The 21,149-nt window shown below is 45.1% G+C and overlaps 1 protein-coding gene across 1 annotated transcript in view; it reads left to right on the top strand.

Annotated features, from left to right (window-relative positions):
• LOC138284967 (baculoviral IAP repeat-containing protein 1-like) overlaps positions 1–21,149 on the top strand; it is a 423,184-nt gene that overhangs the window by 121,965 nt on the left and 280,070 nt on the right. The window contains exon 10 of the mRNA XM_069224341.1: positions 12,282–14,423. Coding sequence (XP_069080442.1) covers positions 12,282–14,423 — 2,142 coding nt within the window. The remainder of the gene's footprint in view (positions 1–12,281; positions 14,424–21,149) is intronic.

Genomic DNA, 21,149 nt, shown 5'->3' with positions numbered 1-21,149 from the left:
CAGCGGAGCACGTTCTTGATGGTTAGAGATCTTAGAATTTAAGATTGCCTCAGGGTTTCCCTATTCCAAAGAAGTAACTTTTAATTGTGGGAGCCCTGGGCAGGGTTAAAAACAAGAATTGATTAGGGGAGACTATTATGGTCACCGTCATCTATGGTCTACATGCTCAAGCCAAATTCTCTCCTGCCTCTATGGGTCAATTGGCTTTCTTCAGGACCTACTGATCCCTTATCTAATGTGTAGTTTCTTGTTGATGTGCATATGAACATTATTTATCATGATATTTTGATATAATTGTAACTTACAATATCCGTACCAACTCCAGTACAGAAAGTGTCCTATAAAAATATTTGTAACTGGAAACTATGTTGTGTTCCTGCTGGTTCCTAGTTGAGCCTCCCTCGACATACTCCTTGTATGTACCCCCATCTCATTGTCCTTCCAGTGAACCAGGGTACCTTTCTTCTTCTTTTCCCTTGCTTGCCCTTCTCTTCCTAAAAAAGGAAATCTCTGGTGGGGGTGATGGGGGCGGACCTTTGTGGTGACCCTTGATGTTAAGGGGTACCCCAACCAAAGAACTGGTTGGGGGGGATGGTTTAGAAAAAATTGTTAATGGGGAACCGGAGTTGCATGTGGGGTAAACTTCTGCCATGTTTGTACCCACGGCCTATTTTTTGATCTTCCTGTTTACCTCTATTCTCTTCTCCGCTACACCACCCATTTGACTCTGATGATTTGCTAACTGTGGAGTCTGTGTCAGTACCCACAGTATCTTTGTAACGCGTTGGGTGTATAGTCTGGTGCAGAATAAGGGTATGCCTTAACAAAGGAAAACCATTTCAAAAGTTTCTGAAAGTTTTGTCTTTTGGATTGGGGCAGAATATCCTTATATATACGCCATAATTTCCTTATTTATTTCATCCACTTTTTACTTGTACATCATGTTTGTGGTTTTCAACTGATTCTCTATGATCTGGATTTCTACTAGCATAGCCTCTAAGAGTCACTTTGTTTTCAATATTAGTCAGGCCTGGGTACAATGCTAGGCTGTCTGTGCCCAATCCTTTCTAAAGGCTGCATCCTCTGGAAAGATCCTAGGAGTATTTGTCACTAACATTCCCAATGGGGTGGAGTTGAATTTTAAGTACTCCATTACAACCCCATGGATAATTGTTCTTATATGATTATGTTAGAAATGGGGTCTCTAGTTGGCAGTAGGGACCCTCACTCTAATCAGGATAAGGGAGATAGCCACTCAGATAATCTCTGCTCACCCCCTTGGTAGCTTGGCAGAAGCAGTCAGGCTTATCTCAGAAGCAATGAGTAAAGCATTTGCACATAACATACAGGAATAAGTAAAGACACTACTAAAGGACACCACAGCAGTTTTAGAAAAAAAGCCAATATTTATCTGTGTAAAACAAGACCAAAACGATAAAAATCCAACACACAGTGTTAAACATATTAATTTTACAAGATTTACTAAAAAATACAGTTCCTTGAAGTCGATAGCTCCACCTGGGGCTCTCATGGCGTTGTGATCAACAAAACCAACAGTTCAGGCCACCCGCATCGTCGCAGGCCATCTGTGGGATTCGGGGAGACCTGCAAACAGTACCTTTGGAATTTCAAGGGGCCATGATCCTCGCGGTGAGCTCCGGAGAGCGGGGTCGGTGGCGTTGCGGTGTCGGTTCTGGAGTTGGTGCGGGAGTCTTTGGGTCCTTAAGTCACATGCCTTGTGGATCGAACTCTGGGCTGATGAAGTCAGGAGCGCTGGCGTGGATGGTGTCGGGGCTGCGGTGCACAGCAGGACGATGCAGCGGATGGTGTCCACTGGTCACGGTGCAGGCAGTGGCTTGGTGATGGCATGCAGTGGCGTCAGTGAGATCAGTGCTGCGGTGTGAAGCAGGGCGGTGCGACATGCAGTATCATCAGGTCATGGTGCAGACAGCGGCATTGTCTTTGCTGAAGCACTGTTGTTGGTAGGCCCAAGCCAGCGGTGCGGGACAGGACGGTGCTTTGTGACACTCACGAGAGGTGTCCACAGGCCACGGTGCGGGCAGGGATGCCTGGTGACGACACTGGAGTCGATGGTGCTGGCCTTGATGGACCGAGGCTGTGGTGCACGACGGGACGGTGCTTCATGTACCTCACGAGCTGTGTCCACAGGCCACTGTGCAGGCAGCGGCTGAAAAGGCTGCGGTGTAAGCAGGTAATGCCAGAGTGCGGGGCCCACAGGTCACGGTGCAAGCAGAGGCTCGCAAAGTCGTCCAATGATGGCATCAGTGAGACCAAGGTCATATTGTGAAGCGGGGCAGTGCGACTCTGTGCAGCGTTGGCAGGTCGCGGTGCAGGCCAGCTGTGTCGTGGGGGTGCCACTGTGGTTTTTCTTCTGTTGCAGCACAAAAGACACAGTTCCCAGTGCTGTAGGCAGGTGAAACCGAAGTCTTTGATATCCCTGAGACTTCCAACCGGAGGCAAGCCCCACTCCAAGCTCTTGGAGAACTTTCTCAAGCAGAAAACACTGCAAAGTTCACCCTTTGCACTCTTTTAAGGCAGAAGCAGCAACTGCTGACCAATCCAGCAAAGCAACACAGCAAAGGGACAGTACTCCTCCTCCAGCTCTTCAGCTCTTTTCCTTGGCAGAGGTTCCTCTTGATTCCAGAAAGATTCTAAAAGTCTGGGGTTTTGGGTTTTCCTTCTATACCCCTTTCTGCCTTTGAAGTTGGCAAACTTCAAAGCAAAGTCTCAAGTGTTTATGAGATCCTGCCGTATCCAGGCCAGACCCCAGACACACACCAACGGGTTGGAGACTGCATTGTGTGAAGCAGGCACAGTCCTTTCAGGTGTGAACGACCACTCCTCCCTCCCCTGTAACTCAGATGGTTAATCAGGATATGCAGGCTACACCCCGCCTCCTTTATGTCACTGTCTAGAGAGGTGCAAAACAGTCCAACTGTTAAACTGACCCAGACAGACTATCCACAAACAGTCACTGAATGGTTTAAGCAAGAAAATGCCTTCTTTCTAAAAGTAGCATTTTCAAACAGACAATTTAAAAACCAACTTCACTAAAAGATGTATTTTTAAATTGTGAGTTCAGAGACACTAAACTCCACATTTCTGTCTGCTCTCAAAGGGAATTTGTGCTTTAGGGATATTTATAGGCAGCCCCCATGTTAACCTATGAGAGAGATAGGCCTTGCACAGTGAAAACCAAATTTGGCAGTATTTCACTTTTAGGACAAATAAAACACACTAGTATATGTCCTACCTTAAACATGCAGTGCACCCTTCCCCTGGGGCTACCTAGGGCCTACCTTAGGGGTGTCTGAAATGTAGTAAAAGGGAAGGTTTAGGCCTGGCAAGTGGGTACACTTGCCAAGTCGAATTGGCAGTTTAAAACTGCACACACAGACACTAGAGTGGCAGGTCTGAGCCATGTTTACAGGGCTACTAATGTGGGTAGCACAACCAGTGCTGCAGGCCCACTAGTATAATTTGATTTACATGCCCTGGGCACCTCTATTGCACTTTACTAGGGACTTACCAGTAAATCAAATATGCCAGTCATGGATAAACCAATCAACAGTACGATTTACACATAGAGCATATGCATTTTAGCACTGTTTTAGCAGTGCTAAAGTGCCCAGAGTCCTAAAGCCAACAAAAACTGGTCAGACAAATTAGGAGGAAGGAGGCAAAAAGACTGGAGATGACCCTGCAAAAAGGGCCAGGTGCAACAGATTACATTTTTTTCTGTAAGCGTTTCCCAATCCTTCCTTTGTGTTGTGGCACACAAGGGACTCGGAATGTTCCTGTGTGTGGTATACCGCAATACTGTGTAAACTTTTAATGCAGTTGGATTTGATATGTAATAAGAAAGAAGCTACAATTTGAGTCCTACTGGCCACCCTGATTTTACAGTGTTCTCTGACCTTGATTTTTATAGTTATTTTCACAGGACACTTTCCTGTACTGGAGCTGTTACTGATATTGTAAGTTAAGATTTTATTAAAATATCTCAACAAATAATGCACATGTGCGAATCAACAGGAAAAGACATTGTTAGAAATGGTGTCTGTGGTTGGCAGTCAGGTTACCCCCTGTCCAAGCAAGGACCCTCACTCTAGTCAGGATAAAAGAGAATCACCCTCAGATAACCCCCACTTACCCACTTGGTAGCTTGGCATGAGCAGTAGGCTTAACTTGTTGTAAAGTATTTGTATCAAATTTGTATAGGATATAGAATATTTATCTAAACAAAACAAGACTAAAACAACAAACATCCACAATACACAAGTAAAGTTATCAATTAAAAACCAAAAAGAGTCTTCATGTAATTTTAAACACAATGCTAATGCTGTTAGCGTGGAAATGTCCCTGGGTGTGTCAAAAATAACCCTGCACGGGCGAGTGTGCATCAAAAAGGGCTTGCGATGCGTCGATATCAATCACGAGCTAGACCGTGTGTCGTTTCTCCTTGAGTCGCATGCGTCGTTTCTTCTCTCCGCAAAAGAGCAATGCGTCAATTCGAACCACAATCTTGGGTCCAGGCAGGCCTTGCGTTGTTTTTAGACGGCCAGCAATGTTTGCTTCAGAAATCCTGCTGCACGATGATCTGAAAACCAAGCAGCGTGGGTTGCGATCTCAGCAGCCTCCGTCAGCGATGCTGCGCGTCGTTTCTCCAGCCGCGGGTGTCGATCTTCCGGTCACGTTGTAGGCAAGCGTCAGTTTTTTGCCGCAAAGCCAGCATTGCGTAGATTTTTCAGCCGCAGATCAGAGTCGCAAACAGTTTAAAGCATATTGCCTGACATCCCATCCTTTAAATCAACCCCATTACATCATGATAAATGTCATTTGTAAAAATATAATTCTCCGTTACTTTGAAAAAATATTTCACCATCAAAATGGGTGCAGACATTGCTGTACTCTGGACACGAACATGTTTCTGGGTTAAATCCCTTCTTCAGCAGAGAAACATGAGACCATTCCGGGGTGCTGGAAATGCCGCCATTGATCAACTCAGTTTAAATACCTTCACTGGCGTGTCAGGTGCTTAGAGCTCGTCAGCCCGGTGGCTCAAGGGAGCCTTTTTTAAAGTACAAACTGTTTAAAGCACGCTACCTGACATCCCAGCCTTTAAATCAACCCCATTACATCATGATAAATGTCATTTGTAAACATATCGTACTCTGTTACTTAAAAAAAATATTTCACCTTCAAAATGGGTGCAGACATTGCTGTACTCTGGACAAGAACGTGCTTCTGGGTTAAATGCCTTCTTCAGCAGAGAAACATGAGACCATTCCCGGGTGCTGGAAATGCCGCCATTAATCAACTCGGTTTAAATACCTTCACTGGCATGTCAGGTGCTTAGAACTCTTCAGCCCGGTGGCTCAAGGGAGCCTTTTTGAAAGTACAAACAGTTTAAAGCACACTGCCTGACATCCCAGATCGGAGTTGCGTCGATCTTTTCCCCGCACGGTGGTCGGTGCGTGCATTTTTCACTCTTGGGCTGCCAGCTTCTCCCTTCAGGGTCCCAGGAACTGGATGGGCACCACTTGGCAGAGTAGGAGTCTCAGCAGAGGCTCCAGGTGCTGGCAGAGAGAAGTCTTTGCTGTCCCTGAGACTTCAAACAACAGGAGGCAAGCTCTAAATCAAGCCCTTGGAGAGTTCTTCACAAGAAGGAAGACAACACAAAGTGCAGTCTTTGTCCTCTAGCACAGGCAGAAGCAGCAACTGCAGGAGGTCTCCACAAAGCACAGTCACAGGCAGGGCAGCTCTTCTTCCTCAGCTCTTCAGCTCTTCTCCAGACAGAGGTTCCTCTTGGTTTCCAGAAGTGTTCTAAAGTCTGTGGGTTTGGATGCCCTTCTTATACCCATTTTGCCCTTTGAAGAAGGCTTACTTCAAAGAAAAGTCTCTCTTGTTTGTGAAATCTTGCCTTGCCCAGGCCAGGCCCCAGACACACACCAGGGGGTTGGAGACTGCATTGTGTGAGGGCAGGCACAGCCCTTTCAGGTGTGAGTGACCACTCCTCCCCTTCCTCCTAGCACGGATGGCTCATAAGAAAATGCAGACTACACCCCAGCTCACTTTGTGTCACTGTCTAATGAGAAGTGCAACCAGCCCAACTGTCAAACTGACCCAGACAGGGAATCCAAAAACAGGCAGAGTCACCAAAATGGGTTAAGCAATAAAATGCTCACTTTCTAAAAGTGGCATTTTCAAACACACAATCTCAAAATCAACTTTACTAAAAGATGTATTTTTTAATTGTGAGCTCAGAGACCCCAAACTCCAGGTATCTATCCACTCCCAAAGGGAATCTACACTTTAATCATATTTAAAGGTAGCCCCCATGTTAACCTATGAGGACAGGCCTTGCAACAGTAAAAAATTTATTTAGCAGTATTTCACTGTGAGGACGTATAAAACACATTACTATGGCCCTCATTACAACCCTGGCGGACAGTGTTAAAGCGGCGGTAATACTGCCAACAGGCCGGCGGTAAAAAAAAATGGGATCACGACCACAGCGGAAACCACCAACACAGACAGCCACTTTAACACTCCGACCGCCACGGCGGTAGCAATAAACACCGCGGCGGTCATCGCCAACAGACAGGTGGAAGACAATGTACCACCCACCCTATTACAACCCGCCAATCCTCCACCTTTTCCGGGGCGGTACCAACGCCATCAAAAGCTCAACAGAAACAGGACTTTGAAGGGAAACCACTCAACACTCAATGAAGAACCAGGACGCTATGGAGCCCGAACTGCAGATCCTGCCGATGCTCGTGTATCTGCTAATACACCAGGAACACCAAAGACGGTGGTGGCGACGACCATGGTGAGTACTGCACCTAGCACACAGATGAGGGGGGGAGGAAAAAGAGAGTGAGACACACACGCAACACCCCCACACCCACCCTCACCCACAACACCATACACACAAACACATGCAGCAACAGTACATTTACACCCCGTAAACCCGTGGAAGAACGCAAAGACAAAAGGAATTGAGTGAAATCAGTGATATATTAGAAATATGCAGATAAAGGTAACAATTGGAAAAAACAGTATGTACAAATATTTACAATATGTACAAAAGGCCGTACACTGTCCTTTGCAAATGATTATGGCCCAGTGGGCAAAAAAATCATGGGCGAAGCCCACACTTGACTCCTGCCTCAAAACGGAGAGAAGACTGCAGGGGCATCAGGTCGACAATACACAGGCACCTCAGGGGGAAGGGGAGTGGAGGGCACCTCAGCCGGAAGATGGTACTATGCCACTGCTCCTGGAGGGGGCAACATGCCCACAGTGATGTCCTGGGAAGTGCAAAGCAACAGTCTCTCAAGTTGGTGGTTTGCCCACTGCTTGGTCCTGGGGAGTTGAAAGCCACAATCTCTCAAGTTGGTGATTTGCCCACTGCTTGGTCCTGGGGAGTGCAAAGCCACAGTCTTTCAAGTGGGTGGTTTGCCCACAGCGATGTCCTGAGGAGTGCAAAGCCACAGTCTCTCAAGTGGATGGTTTGCCCACTGGTTCTAGAGGGGGCCTTGTGCCCAGTCTGCTTCATCCTGCCAAGGAAAGTGAGAGTGGATGCATTTCTCCACTGGTTCTGGAGGGGGCCTTGTGCCCCGTCTGCTTTATCCTGCCAAGGGAAGTGATAGTGGATGCATATCTCCACTGCTTCTGAAGGGGGCCTTGCGCCCAGTCTGCTTCATCCTGCCAAGGAAAGTGATAGTGGATGCATTTCTCCACTGGTTCTGGAGGGGGCTTGCAGGTACCACAGCGTAAGCCGACTTTGGTGGCTGAGGGGCTAGCCTGGGATCTTGACACCCTGGCTCGAGGGGAAGGACGGTGGGGGGAGGCGTAGGGAAGAGGTCAATGTTTGCCATGAAATGTTTTTTAGACACACTGGGACAGGAAGATGGAGAGGGTTTGGGAGTGGAGGAAGAGGGAATGGTTGTAGGAGGTGTACGTCTGCTGAGTTTGGGTGAAGGTGCATGGGCTGGATGCTGTTGTGAGGTGGATGGCTGTTGGGTGGGTGGGTGGGTGCTTGCGTTTGTGTACTTTGGGAGGAGGGGTCAAAGAAACACACTGGGAGAGGGCACAGGGGATGTGTGCATGGTTGTGGGGGTGGTGACTGCTAGTGATTGGCGTGTAGTGATGGGCGTGCTGGTGATGGAGGTAGTGGATGAAGATGTAGTGCATGCAGGTGTGAGTGGAGATGCTACTGGGAGGGAGGTGGACGAGGAGGAGGAGGGGGACACAGTGGAGGCAGTGGATGTTTGTTGTGTTTGCATGGGTATGGTGCTTGTGTGAGTGCCTGTGAGATGAAGTGTGGTGGTTATGTTTGCCTGAGCCACTTTTGTGTGTTGATTTGGGTGCATGCTGGTCTGAAGGTGTGCTTCGGATAAGGTGAGGTAGATGCGATTGGGTCTGGATAGTGGAAGTTGGAGGGGGGAGGCTGGACACAGGGACAATGTGGTGCCATGGATGTGGTGTGAGTGATATGTGTGAGGATGTGTGGGGTGATGTGTTGTTGTGTATGCTGTGGATTGCGTGAATGGTGTATGGGTGATGGTGTTCTGTGCCTCTGATTGAGTGGGTGCTCCTGGCTTGTCTCTCTCAGTTACCTATCTTTTTGTTAGTTGTAAGGGGTTGTGGGTAATGTGGGGGTGTGTTTTATAGTGGTGTGGGTGTGTGGTGTGTGTGTGTCAGGTGTGTGTATTTTGAATTATCCAATATGGTGTCGTTTTGTAAGGGTGTGTGTATTTTGAGCACAGTGGTGTGTACCACCAGTGGTTTACCGCGGTTGAAAGACTGCCGCGTTGATTTATGGGTCGTGATACTGTGGGCATATTCCTGTTGGCGTAACGGTGTGGGTTTTGCTATCGCCAGTTTATCACTGACCTTTGGTCTGGCGGACTTGGGTGGGTGTCTGTATTATGGGCGTACTCTATGTGTGGGTCATGATACCCATGGTGGATTACCGCCGTGGTCACGGTATGTTGGCGGCCGTCAGCTCAGCAGTAGGCAGCATTTACCCCCAGGGTTGTAATGAGGGCCTATATGTCCTACCTTAACCACACCCTGCCCCTTGGGGCTACCTAGGGCCTACCTTAGGGGTGCCTTACATGTACGAAAAGGGAAGGTTTAGGCCTGGCAAGTGGGTACACTTGCCAAGTCGAATTTACAGTTTAAAACTGCACACACGGACACTGCAGTGGCAGGTCTGAGACTACAGGGCTACTTAGGTGGGTGGCACAACCAGTGCTGCAGGCCCACTAGTAGCATTTGATTTACAGGCCCTGGGCACCTCTAGTGCACTTTACTAGGGACTAACTAGTAAATCAAATATGCCAATCATGTAGAAACCAATCAACAATACAATTTACACAGATAGCATATGCACTTTAGCACTGGTTAGCAGTGGTAAAGTGCTCAGAGTTCTAAAGCCAACAAAAACAGGTCAGAAAAAATAGGAAGAAGGAGGAAAAAAGATTGGGAATGACCCTGCAAATGGTCAAAATCCAACAGGCACATTAAATTAGGGATTACTTGGTCCTGAAGAAAGGCAGTTGACCCATAGAGGCAACAGAGAATTTGACTGATTGCAATAGTCTTGCCTACATCAATTCTTGTTTTTAACCTAGCCCATGGGTCCCATGATTAAAAGTTGGCTCTTTCGAATGGGGAAACCCTAAGGCAATTGTCACTTCTAAGATCCCTAAACATCAAGAGCCTCCTTCGCTGTAAGTCAGGCATTGTAGCACACCCAGATATGCTAGGCATCTTGGGTGGGATCCCGAAAATGATGCATGCAACTAACTGATGTTAATGGGTGAGGGTTCTTCTAAAAATTAAATAGGAGTCCCATAGTCCCCGGATCAAGGGTGGTTACAGGAGATATAGGTAGCAGGCTTGATCTTTGTGATTGTTTTGATGTTTTTGGGAGATGGATTGAGCCCTTGTTCTTCTCACCCTCTTGTTATTGATACCTACACACTCAAAGATGGTCAAGTGATTTTTGGATATTATGGGAAACCAAAGACTGAATAAACTTGAAGCTTGAGTTAGAGGAGGGCACTTACTGATCCTGCCAGTGGATAAACCTCTGTATCCCTCACAATGTTTGGCGGCAACCTTGCTGGATATGGCAGTAGACCAGCTGCTCATTCAAGGGTGAATGGTCCACCACCATGTCTATAGAGCGAGCCATATTAGAAATAATCACTGAATGTGTAGCAAGTTTTGGCAAATCACCTGCACTCAAAACCCATCGGTGAATAACATATCGAGTTACTTTTCTATAATTCTGTTTGATTATTGCATCCATGGAAAGGGGTTCGCTTGAATAGCAGCTTTTACATTTGGTATTCCTTGCTGTGGGTGCTTTCGAGAGAAGGCTGTGCAAGCAATGGTGAAGCTAGGTGGACACCAAGACCCATATTTCAAAAATGTTGCATGAGCGCTGCCTCACTTTTTTGAAACAGCTTGGGGCAAATACTTTTTGCCATTTAAAAAGACATGTAAATGACAATTTGTGTGGTTCTGTAGGAAGAATTTAGGGAAAGAAGCACAATGTAGTTGGCCTTGTGTTACTTTGCGTCATGGAGTCGTTCCGCGGTTGACATAGTTTCCTGACACCATGGTGCGCCTGCCTGAGGCTCCGTAACATTGAGAAATATATTTGTTCCTCCTTGTTATTTCCTCTTTGTACACGTGCTGAATTTTGCAACTCACATACAAAAAGAAAAAGCCTCCAAGGATAGTTTTTGTATAGAATGGTATACCTTCCTGCACAGAATCTACCCTGATCACAATGCAGGCACCTTGCACTATGTCGAAAGGGTGCCTGGCTTGGCGCTAGCCAGCACAGAGTGCACCAGTACAAGGGAGAGCAGAACTGTGCCATTTCTTTGACGTTATGGCACAGCTCTTCTCGCTTTTATGTTAAGCAGCGCATAACAGTGCTTGCTGTGCTATGTTGCGTAAATTCTTCGTAAATCTGCCCTCAGGTACATATATTTTTTAATGAATAGACAGAGTGGGTGCTCAGAGGGTGAAAATAAAGTTGTTTATTGCTTCCAATTTCTCCTCGACCCCCTGGGCAGAGCTGAAGGTGATTGTAGTGCATAGCAGCATAAGGCTGTAGATGGGTGACTATTGATAATGCAGAGTTTTCCACTGAGAGGGTTCCGAGTGACAGTGTAGCCAGCTCGCCCTTTGCTTCTTTCATCTGTTGTTTCACTCGAAACCCCAACTTGGGAAACAGTCACATTATTTACAGCTAATGTATGTAATTATGTATGCAACTGTTCAGCTTCATAATGTTTTGATTTAGTTATGTGAAATCAATAAATAAATACAAATTGAAGCAGATTAAGAAGTCAGAAAAACCTTATTAGTTGCAGAATTCTAGTTTCTTAGTGATAGCCTGCTGTTGTAAACCTGTTTCAAAGTAGAGTTTCTCTTTCTACAGACTTCAATTAAAAAGACTACCTGCCCCAATTTCCCAGTGCACCACTTAATGCACGATTATGTATCATTATTAGCTGGATGGACCATACTGGGACAGATTTAGCAACACGTTGCGCTTGTGCAGAGTCACACAAGGTGGGATGTGTTGATATAGTATTTACTTGCTAGCGCAAAACTATTTGTACTTGAGTGTAGCCTGTAAAATTACATAAATAGTAGTTTGTGCTACTTTGCACTGCTATGTATCAAGGGGACATCCCATGGAGACTACAGGGGCATTCCCATTTTACCACTCATAGTTTTTAACACAAAGCTGTATCTATTACCAGTAGTGCCTTGTGCCAAATATAATGCCTCGTGAGGCAGGAATTTAGTTGGAGAAATCTTTTAATTTACCCAACCTTTTCCCACATTGCATGTGTGCCACGCTGTTAAGTACACAGATAATGTGGGAATATGTTTAAAGTATGGCTAATATTTTGTACTGGAAGGGTACCTTTCCAGTACAAAACCTATGCTTGATATCAATGTTGCCCTAAATATCAGTCCTGATCCCTGGAATTGGCATAAAAACAATAATTGCTTTCTTTGTTAGAGGAGTACACGAAAGAAATAACTTTCACTAGTAGCTCACACCCATGGGTTTTTCTTATCCTCTGCTATCTGTCTGCCAATTTTAAAAAAGCTATTCAGGAAGCCTACAATAGCTCAGCTGTGAAGCCAATTGTATTATGCTATACCTAATTCCATTGCTTTATGTATTTTTTTGTTGTCTTTGTTTGCAGTTACAAGCTTTGAAAACTGTAAAGGGCAGGAAAAAGAAACAGAAATACAGGCACAACTGACCAGAGCCTACAGTGCCACTGACTTTAGAAAAATGTCATCCTTTGGTGATTCTACTCATGCCGCAATTGATTTGAAATCAATCTATGGAGACCTAGTGGTTGTCTCAAAAGACTCAAAGAATCAACCATTGAAAAAGTTAATGTTCCCTGATGTCCTTCAAGAGCTCGACTCCATCACTATGATACAAGGTGAAGCTGGCAGTGGGAAGACTGCTCTGCTGAGGAGGATTGCGATTCTCTGGGCCTCCGGATGCTGTCCTGTGTTAAACAGGTTCAGACTTGTGTTCTACGTCTCCCTTAGCTCCACAAAAAGGGAGGAAGGGCTGTCTGGCATGATCAACCAACAGCTGCTGAAGTCCACAGGAGCACTGACAGACGCTAGCCTGAAGGAAATTATACAGTGCCTAAAGAGACAGATTCTATTTCTCATTGATGACTATGGCGCTAAGGGTTTAGTCCCAGAAGCCATAGATACATTGATTCACAAGAACCACATCAACAAAATGGGCTTGGTGGTTGCAGTACACGATGATATGGGTGGGAGAGTACGTAAGTGTGCAAAGACATTGCTATGTATCACGGACTTTCCAGTGTACAGTGCAGTCTACATACTAAAGAGTTTGTTTTCACACAACATACCTATGGTGGAGAGGTTTGTCGTTCAGTTGGCACTGTCAATGGACTTTCCAGAGGCTCTCAAGACACCTCTTTTTGCACTTGGCCTCTGCGTCTTTTGTATACAATACCCAGCTGATAGCACAAATGACACAGCCATTTGTAAAGCAGATTTGTTGTTCAACACACTTAAATTTCCAAATGAAAGTGAAAAAGCAAAGGCCGTATTGTCAGCATGCGGAGACCTCGCCCTCATTGGTCTTTTCAATTCACGTTTTGAGTTCACTGATAAAGAGCTCTCAGATTCTGGGGTAAATGCAGATGAAGCTCTCAGATATGGCCTATTAAGCAAGTGTTCTGCACAAAGACTATACCCCGTGTACACATTCTGTATGCCTGTCTTTCAGGAATTCCTAGCTGGCAAAAGGCTGGGCGAGCTTCTGGATTCTGAAGTACAGGCTGATATTGACAAAGGAAACCAGTACTTGCAACAAATAAATACTTTTCTAAAGGTCATGGGGCGCTACCACTATTTGTTGAAGTTTGCTAATGGGAACTCTTCAAAGGCCACTCCTAAAATTTTATCCCATTTGTTCAGTTTAATGGACACAAAGACATCATATGATTGTTGTTCAGGAAGCACTTTATATTTAAAACACCATCCAGATTTGAAGCTGGTAGAGCAAACCACAATCCTAAAGATAAGGGCATGCAGCTCGGAGGAGCAACATTCCTATTTCCTGAACGTGATACTCAAGTTTGCAGTTGAAGCAGCCTTTCAAAGTAAATCCATGCCCATGTGTGCGCCAGTGATCTTGAAGTTCCTCAAAGGAAGATCCCTGTCGCTAGTGCAAACAATGATAGACCGTGATCCAATACTGTCATTTTTAGAAGCTTATCCTGAAACCTTACCATTATTGAACAGTTTGGAGATATCCATTGCTGGACCAAATCAAAATGCAAACTTTAATTTGTCAAGTGTGGGAGATTTTTGTTCTACACTGGGAGCCCCAACCGTGGACCAGGATTATTCTTCAGCATTTCAGAATCTAAACAGTGCAATGGAGAAGGTGAAACACACTTTAGATCAAATGTCCTCATATCTGACTCTTTGCCCAGGACATTCTACCATCCCTAGCTCATTTACAACTGCACGGTTTGCAGCCCAGAGCTGCTACAAGATTCCACTTTTGAGAATTCACACCAACAATGCATTTGAATTTCCGGAAAAGGATCTCAGAAATCTAGAGATTATGTTTTTTATCTCGGAGCACATTGACCTTCAGCTGAATAACAGCAGTGGATTTATTGAAAGTGTCAGATCAGCCACTGAACAATACCTACATCTGTTTGCAAAATGTCGATTTTATGACATGGCATTAAGTGAGGCTGAACAAGAGGTGATAATACGGATGTCTTCAATGGAATCACTTGACATACATAATCTGAAAAATGGACAATATCCAGGTACTTCATACACTTTTTTCTGCTAAAAATCTATTTTATACATGATTTCTCAAGATCAGAATGCCAGATTTATTTTCAGTAAAAATGTATCACAACACCTATATTTGTACCGTTTATTTTGAACATGGATTTGTTACATTTCTCTTAATTATAATGTTTGCGTGACAGTTTTCGTTTTCCCTTCTCAAAGTGTGGTTTGCTTCACTTCGATCCATTCCAATTTTTCTGCACATACTTTAAATCCACCTTTGAAACAGTACTTCTTATTAGGTATAAGTTTAGGACTGGAAATATAAGAAAAACCCCGAAGAAAGATAAGTGGGCAAACGTGGAGCAGGGGGACAAGCAGTCCGAGTTAATATATAAATTAGGACTGTTACATTTGAAATTTACTGCACCCATGTAATGTTCCATTGAGTCCTCAGAAAAGGCTTGTTTGCCCAGTTACTCTGTCCATACCCATCACAATTCCAGACTGCAAAAAGCAGCTTGTGTTTATTAAAGGGCAACTGCCGTTTTTTAGGGTCGAGCCTGCGTTGCATGCGCTCGCGCATGCGTATCGCAGCGAGACACTTTTGTATTTAGAAAAGGGCTCGGAGCCCTGTCAACTTCACGTCAGTGTTTTTTATTGGTTCGTGGGCTTGCCTAATAAAATCTGCTTGCTTTCATTAGTCGAAGGCACGCATACGTCATGCCTTTTCCGGTGGCTAGCCCTCCTCGAGCGCAGCGACCAAGTACAGAAAACATGCGAGGCTCGCTGTTATCCATCGGGCTCGTGGACTTCTTTTTCTCTAATTTACGAGCGTGATCTCGCTTGGCAGAAGTCGAGCGCTTTACATAGTTCATTTCACTTTTTCGGGTTATGTACATAAATGCACTTTTGCCCGATAGGTGAAAAGTAGGGTTAGGAGTTTACAACGCGATCAGCTCTAACATGAGCAAACGTGAGACCCGTTGCATTGTAAATGCTTGTTTAAAACCTGTTTCTTGCTTGGGAATACATCAAGGGGAGCATATGCTGCTCCACTGGACCAGTCTCGTCTGGACCGAGACGCCGCTTGACATGATTCCCAAAGAACAAGCAGTCCCCGGGGGACAGCTTCCCTTTTGCAAATCAATTACCAACTGACTAAAGGTTGGCGGTATCAATTGCTTGTCGCAAACCATTGATGCTTGCAAGTGCAACTCACATGTAGGAGTGGGAGCCCCTTTCAGTTTAGTATCTTGCACATCACACTTTTGCATTCACAAACTCTGTGATTTTGTGGATTGCAGGGTTTGTGAACTGAAACGTGTTTAGTACATCATGTCCTGTATTTTCTGGTTTACTTTCTTGATTGTTTAGCTGATAGAATAGCATCACTTTTTTGATCCTCGCCTTGACATTATTCTCTTTATCTTGCTTTTTATATTGAGTGGATAAAACCAGCAGACTCGAGTTAATAAAATATATACTAGGGTATTTATTCCGTTGTGTACCTAATTTTCTTAAATGTTTTTTTTTTAGTATGTTGTTCCTTTCTATTTTCAATATTAGTACGTCCACTCTGTGCTCACGTGGGAAACAGCTATCTTTCCATGGATAACTTGATTCCTTGTTTTGCTGGGCTTTTTTGTTATTTATTCCATGTCTAGTTTATTTGCTTTTTCTTTTGCACCTTTGAAGAGCACTACAGACTGTACGTTTACAGAGTTTATCAAACATATTGGGCCTCATTACGATTTTGGTGGACGGAAAAGCCCGTCCATCGAAATTCCAACGGGGAGGTTGCCGTCATTGTGGCTGCCTCCCCTCCTGGCCCATTATGAGTTTACGCCCACTGGCCTAGCAGGAAACAGCCTACAGCATTGTCTCCGGTTCGAACAGAACCGGCGGCAACGCTGTAGTGCGCAGGGTGAACCAGCGCCCTCACAATGTTCACTGTCTGCACAATCCATACCAGGTGCATTGGCATTGCAGGGGCTCCCTTGGGGCCTCCTGCACCCATTTCTCTGCCAGCCTTTTCAATCCCTGGCAGAGAACAAAGTCGTAATCCGCTGCTGCCTTTGGGGATTAGGACCACCAGACCGCTGGGAGGACTAATACCGGCAGTGCTGGAGGTCTGACCACGGCACAACCACTGCGGTTGTAATATGGCGCTTGGACTGCCACATTGGCGGCGGTCTGACCGTCACCGAGAATCTGGCGGTCATGAGACCACCAGGTACGTAATGAGGGCCATTGCTTGTTTTGTATACATGTGCAATATCCATAGTTTATTTAACAGACCAGTGTTGCCAGACAAATGTTGAATCCCACCCCTCGGCACAGTTCAAGGATCTATCACACTCATTCAAACTTTTTTGACGTCTTTTGAGCTCAGTGCCACTCTGTCTTTCTCACACGTTCGCATCCAAATGCTCACTACCTTTCATATTAATACTCTAAGGCCTAAAATGCCTCAACCCTTAATTAAGTGATCTTAAGTGCTGTGCCAGCCGGCACCCACTTTTTATTTAAGTCTAAAGATTTGCCAACCATTTCTAGTGCAGAGCTAACTTGATTGTATCAAAGAAAAAATCACATCACTTATTTGTTACAGGACTGAATCTTTTGAAATGTTAGTAGAGCAGCCTTGGTATAGCTACAGGACAATATTCCTATGAAGAAGTAAATTACGTATTGACCTGAGACAAGTTTTCATTCAAAGAATTAGAATGCAAGCAAGGTGTTAATGTTGACTGACAAAGCTGCATAATAATAAATGAATACATTGAACTAAAATAAAAACCAAACGGAGATATGAAAAATGTCATTTGTTTTCTCTCTAGGCCACCTGTTTCTGATTAGGTGAGAATACTCGGGATTAACTTTCTCATTGTAACCAAGAAAATTCACCATTTGCTGCCTAGCTAGTCCTCAACCAAATGGCAAGCATGATAGAAAATGTAAACTCTCCGCTGCCCAATCTGGGCAGCTTGCATCTTTGCGGGCTATCTTACTGGTTTTATCAATGAGAGGATGGTTCAGACATCAACTTGTAAGGGCTTGTAGATTCTAGGTAGAAGCTGGACCACAAACTCCAGATGAGGTTTCTCTGTTGCTAATTATGTCCAACACAACACTGGGCACATAGGGTTTGAGTTATGTTGGTGAACCTCCGGCTTGAACATGCCAAAATGAGGCTAAAGATTCTCGATTCCACCAGCACAAAAACAGTATCATCAAAGCACAAGGTCCACTTACTGCAGTACACAGTTAGAGAAACATAACCTCAAGAGGAGCCACCATTCGGTGCCTCAAAGTGTGTGTCCTACTTAGAATACCATTTACCCTGCAATGGTCAACCCAGCTAATGGACAGCACACCTACTGTACACCGAGCAGATGTGAAAGCTTTAGTTAAGTAGACCGATTGAATTTTACCAGCGAGGGATGAAAGGTTTTCTTTCCATCCATGAAAGAGGAATAAAGATCTATGCTTTTGTACAGAGAATTAGGTGGTGCCAACCATTGGTATCCTCATAAACTGGATTTAGAGGATAGTAACCACCCCTTACAACAGGTGGGATGGAATTTGGGTGCTCCATTTGCCAGCATTGGTCTGCAGAACTATATTTTTCTGCTTGTATACCTCAGCAATCAGTATCTTCAGTTGATCCATAAGTTGTCCACTAGGTTAAAAATTACTAGGCAGCCTGGAAAAGGTCTAATTGGGAGGGTAGCACAACTTTAATTTGCAAAGCTAGAACTTTTAATCCTGTACCTCACACACCACATATCAGAAACACAGATTTGGAACACTTTGAGATGGTCCATCAGCACTCCTTTGTGAGGTTCCAGTCTGTGTTGTGCAGAAAGTCCAAGGCTTGCTGCAAAACTGATTACTACAGCAGCTGAGGGTTCTCACCCTTCATTGCCCCAGCCACGTAAGAGAGTGATGTTCTGTTTGGACAATAAATGGGTCCTACATGGCAATGGCAACACAACTCTCTCAATCAAACCGTGTAAGAGTCTGTGATTACTAAAGTCAAGGGGATATTCCCTTTCCTTTTTATTGAGTACAGCCAGTATAGGTTTAACTTCCATGTTGGAAATATCTGCCTGCAAAGTGATGGGCTGACTATACTCAAAAGTTTGAAGCACATGGGCATTGCTCTAAAGCCCTCAAAAACATGCTGCTACTCCGCAGTCCAGATGACCTTCTTGAGCAGTGTTTATTTGTTTATTTTACAAAGGCAAGCATGGGACACCTATGGATCTATTGCAGCATTTCTTTCTTTGGAAGAATCAATGCTTGTCGAGGTCAGTGGATATTTGGGCCCTGCATAAGGGTGTGGTGGCAAACCATCAGATTTCAATACAAACCAATTCCATTACACTGTATGACCAATGTGGCCATACAAGGAAATCTCCAGTCGGAAAAAAACGTTAATGCGTTTTATTACAAGCTTAGATCCAAAGTCTTGTAGACTATTCAAAGAAAACGTTATATAGATACAGAATCACCAAGGGTTGCCCAAGGCGATCAAATAAGTTCAGATGAACGAACATTGAAAGAACTAGGCACAAAATGAATACAATACTGTTAGAAATGGGGTTTTTGGTTGGCAGTCTGGTTACCCTCTGTCCAAGCAAGAACCCTCACTCTAGTCAGGGTAAGTCACACACAATCCAAATTATCCTGTGCCCACCCTCTGGTAGCTTAGCACGAGCAGTCAGGCTTAACTTAGAAGGCAACGTGTAAAGTATTTGTGCAATAAATCATACAATAACACAATATAGCACCACAAAAATACACCACACAGTGTTTAGAAAAATATATAATATTTATCTGGATAATTGCAGGTCAAAACGATCAAAGATGCAATATGAAATTGTAGAGATATCACTGAAAAGTGATATAAAGTGTCTTAAGTCTTTAAAAAGCAGACAAAGGGGGTTATTCTAACTTTGGAGGAGGTGTTAATCCGTCCCAAAAGTGACGGAAAAGTGACGGATTTACCAGCAGCCGTATTACGAGTCCATTATATCCTATGGAACTCGTAATACGGCTGGTGGTATATCCGTCACTTTACTGTCACTTTTGGGACGGATTAACACTCCTCCAAAGTTAGAATAACCCCCAAAGTCTCTTTCATGCACAAAGTACCTGGTTTTAAGTGGAAAATCTCTGCAAAGGGGCGCAGAGGAAGAGATACGTGGAAAAATGGTGTGTGCGTCGATTTCTCCCCTGCACACACGGACTTGCGTCGTTATTTTTCACACAGGGAAGTCGGGTGTCGTTTTCCGCCGCGCGCACAGTCTCCTTCTGTGGTTTGCGGGATTACCAGATGTCCCAGGGTCTGTGCGTGGAATCCTAGGCTTGCTTTCCGGCTGCGCATCGTTCCGGTGGGCTGTGCGTGGAATCTTCTCTCTCACGGCAGGCGTTGCGTCGATTTCCTTTCTGAAGTCGGGCGGCGTTGTCCAGGCGAGACCGTGCGTCGAAGTTCCGGTCGCACCGCAGGCGTCGCGTCGAGCGGCGTCTTTCCGGATCGGCGTGCGGTGAATTTTTCACCGCGGAGCAAGCTGTGCATCAAATTTTTCAGTGCACAAGGCGTCCAAATGAAAAAGAGAAGTCTTTTTGCTCCTGAGACTTCAGGGAACAGGAGGCAAGCTCTATCCAAGTCCTTGGAGAGCACTTCAGCAGCAAGGCAGGAGTTCAGCAAGGCAGCAGGGCAACAGCAAGGCAGCAGTCCTTTGTAGAAAGCAGACAGGGAGTCCTTTAGGCAGCCAGGCAGTTCTTCTTGGCAGGATGCAGGTTCTGGTTCAGGTTTCTTCTCCAGCAAGTGTCTGATGAGGTAGGGTAGTGGCCCTGTTTTATACCCAAATGTGCCTTTGAAGTGGGGGAGACTTCAAAGAGTGGCTAAGAAGTGCACCAGGTCCCCTTTCAGTTCAATCCTGTCTACCAGGGTCCCAGTAGGGGGTGTGGCAGTCCGTTGTGTGAGAGTAGGACCTCCACCCTCCCAGCCCAGGAAGACCTATTCAAAATGCAGATGTATGCAAGTGAGGCTGAGTACCCTGTGTTTGGGGTGTGTCTGAGTGAATGCACACAGAGCTGTCAACTAAGCCCAGCCAGACGTGGATTGTAAGGCACAAAAAGATTTAAGTGCAAAGAAATGCTCACTTTCTAAAAGTGTCATTTCCAGAATAGTAATATTGAATCCAACTTCACCAGTCAGCAGGATTTGGTATTACCAGTCTGGCCATACTAAATATGACCTTCCTACTCCTTTCAGATCAGCAGCTACCACTTCAATACTGTATGAGGGAAGCCCCAATGTTAGCCTATGAAGGGAGCAGGCCTCACAGTAGTGCAAAAACAAATTTAGGAGTTTTACACTACCAGGACATGTAAACTACACAGGTACATGTCCTGCCTTTCACCCACACAGCACCCTGCTCTAGGGGTTACCTAGGGCACACATTAGAGGTGACTTATATGTGGAGAAAGGGGAGGTTTAGGCATGGCAAGTACTTTTAAATGCCAAGTCAAGGTGACAGTGAAACTGCACACAGCCTTGCAATGGCAGGCCTGAGACAAGGTAAAGTGGCTACTTAAGTGGGTGGCACAACCAGTGCTGCAGGCCCACTAGTAGCATTTAATCTACAGGCCCTAGGCACATATAGTGCACATTACTAGGGACTTGTAAGTAAATTAAATAGTCCAATCAGGTATGATCCAAGGTTACCATGTTTAAAGGGAGA

Source organism: Pleurodeles waltl, chromosome 1_1 (genome assembly GCF_031143425.1).
Source record: "Pleurodeles waltl isolate 20211129_DDA chromosome 1_1, aPleWal1.hap1.20221129, whole genome shotgun sequence".
In the NCBI taxonomy this organism is placed as follows: Eukaryota; Metazoa; Chordata; class Amphibia; order Caudata; family Salamandridae; genus Pleurodeles; species Pleurodeles waltl.
The sequence above is the reverse complement of the archived record's forward strand: the minus strand, read 5'-3'. Positions and strand labels throughout refer to the sequence as shown.